This window comes from Caretta caretta, chromosome 24 (assembly GCF_965140235.1).
Source record: "Caretta caretta isolate rCarCar2 chromosome 24, rCarCar1.hap1, whole genome shotgun sequence".
NCBI classification, from domain to species: Eukaryota; Metazoa; Chordata; order Testudines; family Cheloniidae; genus Caretta; species Caretta caretta.
In genome coordinates, this window is record NC_134229.1 from 16,361,298 (window position 1) to 16,369,775 (window position 8,478).

At 59.9% G+C, this 8,478-nt stretch overlaps 1 protein-coding gene across 1 annotated transcript; it reads left to right on the top strand.

Annotated features, from left to right (window-relative positions):
• Nucleotides 1-1,742: 1,742 nt before the first annotated feature.
• LOC125625823 (free fatty acid receptor 2-like) lies at nucleotides 1,743-3,935 on the top strand. The gene has a single exon (XM_048828345.2). It carries the CDS (start codon nucleotides 1,743-1,745, stop codon nucleotides 2,757-2,759), a length of 1,017 nt encoding a protein of 338 aa, XP_048684302.2. The 3' UTR covers nucleotides 2,760-3,935.
• The last annotated feature ends 4,543 nt before the right edge of the window (nucleotides 3,936-8,478 follow it).

Genomic DNA, 8,478 nt, shown 5'->3' on the forward strand with positions numbered 1-8,478 from the left:
TGGGATGATTTAACTGGGAATTGGTCCTGCTTTGAGCAGGGGGTTGGACTAGATGACCTTCTGGGGTCCCTTCCAACCCTGATATTCTATGATTCTATGATTCTATAGCTGTTAAGCGCCATGGATGGGAGTTTATGAGGCTGGATAGCTAGATACCGGCTGCGTATGGAGAAAGATGGATATAGAGGGGAATGGGGGGGACAGCTCTGCATCTTTCCATCCACTCCCAAGTGCCCTAGCCATCCAGAACCCAGGAGTCCTGGCTCCCTGGCCCCCCGCCCCTGCTGTAACCCATTAGACCCCACTCTCCTCCCAGAGCTGGGGCTAGAACCCAGGAGTCCTGGCTCCCTGCCCACTAGACCCCTGGCCATTGGTAAGGGATCTAGGAGCAGTGATTACAGATGGCAGAAGGAATGGCCAGGCTCAGGCAATAGTGTGTTTTACAGGAGAGGCTTATTAACTTCTCCTTAATGAGGCTATTTAACGATCGATCCCCACAGCTGGGAGGTGGGGGTAGAGCTACGCGCAGCCTGGGGAAGCCCATCGCAGCTTGGCGTGAGGGCACCCACAGCCTGTCTGGATAAGGGGTGCGTATGGAGGAAGATGGATATAGAGGGGCATGGTGGGGGACAGCTCTGCTATGGGGGGGTTAGGATGTGCCCTAACCATCCAGAACCCAGGAGTTCTGACTCCCAGCTTCCCCCCGACTCTAACCCACTAGACTGCCCTGCAGTTAGTAGGGGAGCGAGGGACTGGTCGGGCTCAGACAATGGTGTATTTTACAGGAGAGGCTTATTAACTTCTCCGTAATGAGGCTGTTTAACGGTCGATTTCCCCACAGCTGGGAGGCGGGGGTAGAGCTACGTGCACCCTGGGGACGGAGGGGCCATCGCACCTTGACGTGAGGGCCCCCACAGCCTGTCTGGAGCACGGGTGCAGGACGCCTTGGCCCTGGAAAGCTGGCAGGCTGCTCTTCAGAGTCACTGGGATGGCTCAGTGGCTGGAGGGGGGAGCCAGGACTCCTGGGTTCTCTCCCTGGTTTTGGGAGGGGAGTGGGGTCTACTGGGTTGAGTGGAGCTGAAAGATCAAGAATCCTGGGTTGTGTTTCCTCATTCTGTGCATTGACTCCTTATCCCTTATTTTAACCACAAAATCACCCCTGAGAACCAGGGACAGAATCCAGGAGTCCTGGCTCCCAGTCCCTCCCCCCACCCCCCGCATCTGAACACTAGACCCCACTCCTCTCCCAGAGCCAGGGAGAGAACCCAGGACTCCTGGCTTCCAGCCCGCCCCGATCACTAGACCCCACATTTGATGATGATATTTATGAAAATTTCCCTCTGAGTAACAGCCACTTCCCTGTCCTCCGAGCTGCCTGCTTGCCCCCACCCCCGCAGCCCATCCCTGTGTGTTTGCTCACGCGATCTCGTGCATCCCCGGCCCTCCAATCTCTCCAGCACTGGGATCTCACAGCACTCTTCCCCCCCCCCCCGCCCCGCCTGCCGCTGGCTAAACAGGAAACTGAGCTAAATAAATACTTCAGCCGGCTACATAAATTCCAGCCTTATGTCTAGTGTCAGCTTATGGAACGGGAGCCCCGAGCTTATTCGCATGGATACGGGTAAGGAGGGCTGGGAGCCAGGACTCCTGGGTTCAATCCCCAGGCCTGGCAGGGGAGTGGGATCTAGTGGGTCGGAGCAGGGGGGCTGGGAGCCAGGACTCCTGGGTTCCTTCGGCAACTGATGAGCCCATTCTCCTCTGTAGGAGCTGAGAAGATGAATTTGAGAATTTCCATCCCACTGTTTCTCACTGTCTACATCTTCACCTTCCTGATCGGCCTCCCATCCAACCTCCTGGCCTTCTACACCTTCCTGGTGAAGGTCCGCCAGAAACCCACCCCCGTCGACATCCTTCTCCTCAACCTCACCATCTCCGACATCTTCCTCCTCATCTTCCTCCCCTTCAGGATGGTGGAGGCCATCTCAGATATGACGTGGACCTTGCCCACTTTCCTCTGCCCACTCACCAACTTCGTCTTCTACAGTAGCATCTACATCAGCTCCCTCTTCCTCATGGCCGTCAGCATTGAGCGCTACTTGGGGGTGGCCTTTCCCATCAAGTACAAACTCCGGCGCCGGCCAGCCTATGCCACCGCCACCTCTGTGGTCTTCTGGGTGGTGGGTTCCGCCCACTGCAGCATCGTCTACATTGTTCAATTCCTAGACCAGAGCCAGAACAGGACTGCATACTTCAACTGCTACAATAATTTCACCACTAGCCAGCTCCAGGTCATCCTCCCTTTCCGGCTGGAGCTCTTCCTGGTCCTCTTCTGCCTCCCCTTCACTGTCACCATCTTCTGCTATGTCAACTTCATCCGCATCCTGGTGGCCTTGCCCAACATCCCGGCTCGGAGGAAGCGGCGGGCCGTGGGCCTGGCCATGGCCACCTTGTTCAACTTCATATTCTGCTTCGCCCCCTACAACCTGTCCCACGTGGTGGGCTTTGTCCAGAAAAAGAGCCCCGAATGGAGGGTGTACGCTCTTCTCCTCAGCACCCTCAACACCGCCTTGGACCCCGTCATCTTCTACTTCTCCTCCACTGCCGTCAAACGGGCCTTCACAGAGTGCCTGGCCAGCCTGTGGCACAAACTCAGTACCTTCGTGGCCCGGTGCCATCTCCCCTGCTTGACTTGCTGCGCGGAAGGAGGCAGAGAGGTGGAGGCGGCCAGTGAGGACGAGACTGAGGGGTCAACGACTTGACTCCCAGGGTGAGACCGACTCTCTGTTTCCTTCGCAGAGCCTTCCTTGTCCCATGTGCTGCAGGAGCAAGAGATCCTGCACTTGAGCCAGGGACGGCATCTTCTGTCCTTCCCTGCACCTCCCGAGAGGGCCGTCCTTCCTTAGACAGCAGCGTGCGGCGGGGCTTGAAGTTGGTGCCCAACTTCCACAAGGCTTTGGACTACTTGAGCTTCAATGTGGTTGGCCAAACTTGGCTCCAGAGGGCTTTGGCTGACCTGAAGGTGGGGTCGCCATGGTGTCAAGGGCCTTCTTTTGCCACTGCCAGGCCACAACTGAGCGGTTGACCAAGCGCCCACCGGACTTTGGCCTACTTCAGCTTTGGAGTGGGTGGCCCAACTTCCTCAGGGATCCGGCCTCTCTCAGTGTCAGGGGCATTATGGCGTCAAGGGCCTTCCTGTGCAGCTGCTGGCTCACAAGTGAAACATAGACCTATTTCAGCTGGAGGGTCCCCCTGGTGCCCTCCACCCACTCCGGGTCTCCTTCTCCATGGTTGGGCCCACCGGCAAGCCAGCTACTAGGGGCTGTAACTGCCAGGGGGGGTTGCTTGAGGGAGGGCAAACAGGCGGGGCTGAGCTTGTCCCGTTTCAGGGGAGCCATTTAGTGGCAGATGAACAAGGGCCAGGCTCTGTGAGGGGCCCGAGTTTGCCCTTGTGGAGCTATGGAGAGCTCCTCCTCCTTGGCCACTGGTATCCGTGTGTGCTGGCTTCTGTGGAAATGTGGTTACCACCTCGGTGGGACTGGAACGCAGGGGGCTGCAGCCCAGCATGCTACTGCTTGAGCTAAAGGAGCAGTGCCATGTGTTGGCAGCAGTAGTAAGGCCGTTATCTGCCATGTGGATAGGAAGGATTTGGGCTCTGGACCTTCACCGTCAATGCGCAGCCCTCTATGCAAGCAGCGGTGGGAACAGGCTGTTATTGAGCAGGATTTGAACGCAGGAATTTTAGCACCACATTGAAGGGCTCACGTGGTCTAAAGGCCTTTTGCAGCGGTAGTAGACCTGTTATCCTCCAAGTACACTGTTGGCGGGGGATGGGCGATTAGCAGGCACACGGTTCTGTTCCAGGTCCGGACGTAGAGCTGCGGGTCTGTTCCAGGTCTGGACGTAGAGCTGAGATCTCCCTCGCGCAAGGCCCTGCACCTCCTCCCTTTGCTGGTGAATCTGGCGCCCTCCAGGGGCACTGGCTTTAGCTACATATTAAATAAAGTTATTGATTTATTATCCAGTAGTGATTATTTTCTTATTTTTCTTCAGGTCTAGTGGGTTCTAGGCAGGGGGGCTGGGAACCAGGGCTCTATAAGAACATAAGAACGGCCAGGTTGGGTTAGACCAACTAGCCCAGTATCCTGTCTGCCGCCAGTGGCCAGTGCCAGGTGCCCCAGAGGGAATGAGCAGAACAGGGAATCATCCAGTGATCCATCCCCTGTCGTCCATTCCAGCTTCTGGCAGAGGCCAGCAACACCTGGTTCACCAGTTCTGGGATGGGAGTGAGGTCTATGGGTTAGAGTTGGGGGTAGGGGGAGCTGGGGGCCAGGACTCCTGGGTTCTATCCATGGGAAGGGACCAGGGCTAGGAAGTAGAACACAAGCATATTGTCTCTGTCAACTTTTAATTAACTGCAGGGCGTGAATCCAGCACCTCGTGTAAACAAACAGTGTCTCCCTGGCTCTGTTATTAACAGGGTTAATGGATAACTGGGCCCAGCAGGGCCTGGGGCAGCCAGGGGGATCTCAGGTGGGCAGCTGGAGGGACGACCAGGTCCCAGGCCATGGGATGCTGCAACGGAGCTCCTCCCGCCCCCCGGTTCCCCCTGGGACTTCCCCAGAGCAGGAGCCCCCCATACAGCCCCCTGTAAACGGATGTGCAGCCCCCTCTCCTGGGCTCAGTCACCGTGGCTTGTCCAGCTCCTGGGGGGCAGGGTGCTGGGCGCAGGTCGGCTCCTCTCCAATGGGGCTGAGACCCAGCAAACCTCATTGCACAGCGAACTCTGTTAGCAAATATACAACCCCCTCCCCTCAGCAATGCGCAGATAACAGTGAGGGCCTCTCCCTCATGCCGCATTGTAACACACACACACCCCCCCACACACACAGGGGCGCCCAACCCCTCACGCACAAGAGCAGCGGGAGGGGAGCTGTGGGGGAAGAGGAGGGAGGTATGTCTGCTCTTACACACGCGCACAGGGCTTGTCCCCTCCAGCAGGGGGCAGGAGGAACACCCCCTTACCCCCAGCCCCCCACACACAGCTGCACAAAATCTCACCACACTAACACACCCACAAGACAGTCACACACCACAACAGCCGTATGAAACAAGAGTGTGTGCGCTTAGTAGGGGGAACTCACTGCTATGACCCCAGGGCAGCACTAGGGGGCGCTGTGCTGTAGGGGGCAGGGTGGGGAGCTCTCCCCTGGCAATCCAGGCTGGCCCCATGGTTAATGGGCTACAATCTGCCTGCGTCTGCAGCTGGGGAGTTCTACCCTGCGCTTCTGCCCATAGCCCTGAATCTCCAGGGCCATCTGGCGGGCTAAGGGCCGATAGCAAGACGGACAGACGCTCGCTTCTGCGTCGGGGTGATTCCTCCACAAGCCGCAGGGCTGGCCCAGAGCGAGCTTCCCACCCTTCGCTTACATGGGCGTAGCTGTGGGGGATAGGCGGGGCTGCAGGTCCGGAGTGAGGGGCACGGGCAGAGCTTGGAGGGGGGAGGGGAGCGCTGGGCTGGCAGGGGGCCGTGGGTCAGGAGTCAGTAGGGTGACCAGATCGCAAGAGTGAAACATCAGGACACACTGGGCGAGCGGAGGGGGGGGGGGGGAGGTGCGGGAGAGCCACAGGGGCACAGCCCCGACCGGAGCCATGAGAGGGGGCGCACAGCCCTAGGAAGCTGCAAGAGGGGTGTACAGCCCCTGCGGCAGCCCGCACCACAAGCCACAGGGCCAGGACCCGAGGACTCCTGGCCCCAGCTCCAGCCCCCAGCAGAAGCCACGGGGCCAGGGCCACAGGTTTCTCCTCCCTCCCTCCCCGTGCCCTTCCCCACAGCCCCATCACCCCAACTAAACACTGCCCCACACAGACCCCCACTTCCCAGTGCCCTGACACACAAAGATCTCCCCCACTGCCCAGCACCCCCCAACAGGCCCCCACTGCCTAGCACCCCAAAACACACAAACCTCCCCCACTGCCCAGTGCCTTCCACACCCTCACAGCCCAGCACCCCTCCCAGACACTCACTCCATCACACCCTGCCCCCTTCCCTGGCCGCACTCACCAGCCCTGCTGGGAGGTCTCTGGCTCCAAGGGTCAGAGCGCCGAGGGGGGTCCCCAGACTCTCCACGTGCTGCGCCCGCCACAAACGTGAGCTTCATGGCTCCCATTGGCCGGGAAAAGCCGCAGCGCGGGGCTTGCAGGTGGGAGCAGCTCACAGAGCCCCCTACCCCCCGCCCCCCCCCCGCCACGACCCTAAGAGCCAGAGGGACCTGCCGGGGGCTGAGGTGGGGAGTCCCGGCGGTGATTACCTGGGATGGCTCCCAGGAAGCATCCGGCAGGTCCCTCTGGCTCCTAGGATCGGGTCGGGTCAGGTCGGGTGGGTGGGGTGCGGGGGTGGGGGCGGAGGGGTCTCTGCCCGCTGCCGGCGCCTGCAAGCCCCACCCCCGCAGCTCTGATTGGGCAGGAGGGAGCCAGTGCAGCACGCGGAGACCCCCTCCGCCTCTGTGCCCGGGGCCGCCCGACCTGCAGGCTCTTGCAGCCGGGAGCTGCCCCAGGAAGCTCCGCCACGCCGGCCCCGGGACTTTGGCGGTGATGGTGAGCGGTCCATTCCCGATATCAGGACAATGGGCGTCCCGACTGATGTGCAGTCGGGACGCGGGACAAATGGGTTAAAATCGGGACTGTCCCGATAATATCAGGACGTCTGGTCACCCTAGGAGTGAGGGGCACCGGCAGAGCTGGGGGGAGCCCAGGGCTGGGCTAGCAGGGGGCTGCAGGTAGGGAGTGAGGGGCATTGGCGGAGCTGTGGGGAGCCCAGGCCTGGGTTGGAGGGCTGTGGGTCGGGAGTGAGGGGCACCAGGAGAGCTGTGTCTTTGGATTAGGCCGTGGCAGCCGAGGCAGGATCTGGGAGCCTGGGAAAGGGGCTCTTCAGGGTGGGGGAGGTCGGGAGCTCCTTGGAAGGCATCACTCAGCTCTGGCACCGTCCGCTTTTCCCAGGAAGTCCCGGAGCCGCCCCCTAAGCGCGGCACAAGGACGAGCCCTATGAAGGCACTCCCCGGCCTAGCTATGCAGCGCCTGCAGTCCATGGGCAGACCCCAGTCAGCCAGAGACACCGCCCCTGCCCCCGTGTTCCCCTCCTGCCCCTGGCTGTCCCCCCCTTTGGAGTGCCATTCCCCCCTCCCACCCCCACAGATGTCCCACAGTCCTGGAAAAAGCCAGGTGCAGTACTTGCTGTGTCCACCAGAGGGCACCAGCACCTCACACCAGAGCCCCAGGGGAAGGTGGGGGGACCAGAGACAGTCCCACCCTGACTGTTCAGCGGCTGCAGTGGCGGAAGGCGGCCACTGGGGGGCGGTGTTTAGTGGGGACACATGGGTGCTGGGCTAACACCCAGCCAGGGGGTTCTGGGTAAAGGACCAGCCATGCTGGGGCACCGAGTCTCCCCGAGGGGCAGGGGCACCAGAAGGAAACCAAACGCCAGGGGCGGGCGGGTGGGCAGGCGGTGGGGGGAAATTCTCAAGATCCTCCAGCATCGCGTGTGGTTTTGTGCGGGGGTGGTGGTGGGGGGTTAGATGATATTTGCCGCCTGGATGAGTCCGGCTGTTACGGAGCAGCCAGGCCCAAAGGCAGCCAAGGCCAGCAAGGGCGTCCCAGCCGCTAGCCCCTTTTCCCCGGGCCATTTGCTTTTCAGCTATTGCTCCACCGCTGCAAGGGACCCACGACGCCTTTCAAGTGGACGGTTTTAAAATAAATTCCACAGATAATCTCGATGGTTCGTTTTCGGTATTTCCCCCACCCACAGTTTATGTCTGTTTCAGTGTTCAGAGTTGCAGGAAATGATGAGGGGATCAGACAACGGGGGGTGGGAGAGGGGAAGGGTCTGACTAATTGGAGGATTGGGCCAGAAGACATCTGATGAGGTTCAACAAGGACAAGTGCAGAGTCCTGCACTTAGGATGGAAGAATCCCATGCACCGCTATAGACTAGGGACCGAATGGCTCGGCAGCAGTTCTGCAGAAAAGGACCTGGGGGTTACAGTGGACAAGAAGCTGGCTATGAGTCAGCAGTGTGCCCTTGTTGCCAAGAAGGCTAACGGCATATTGGGCTGCATTAGTAGGAGCGTTGCCAGCAGATCGAGGGACGTGATTATTCCCCTCTATTCGGCACTGGTGAGGCCACATCTGGAGTACTGTGTCCAGTTTTGGACCTCCCACTATGGAAAGGATGTGGACAAATTGGAGAGAGTGCGGCAGAGGGCAACTAAAATGATCAGGGGGCTGGGGCACATGACTTATGAGGAGAGGCTGAGGGAACTGGGCTTGTTTAGTCTGCAGAAGAGAAGAGTGAGGGGGGATTTGATAGCAGCCTTCAGCTACCTGAAGGGGGACTCCAAAGAGGATGGAGCTCGGCTGTTCTCCATGGTGGCAGACGACAGAACAAGGAGCAATGGTCTCAAGTTGCAGTGGGGGAGGTCTAGG

Bases quoted from the DNA above. Each gene is read 5' to 3' on its own strand.
- LOC125625823 (XM_048828345.2), top strand. From the start codon at position 1,743: ATGAGCCCATTCTCCTCTGTAGGAGCTGAGAAGATGAATTTGAGAATT.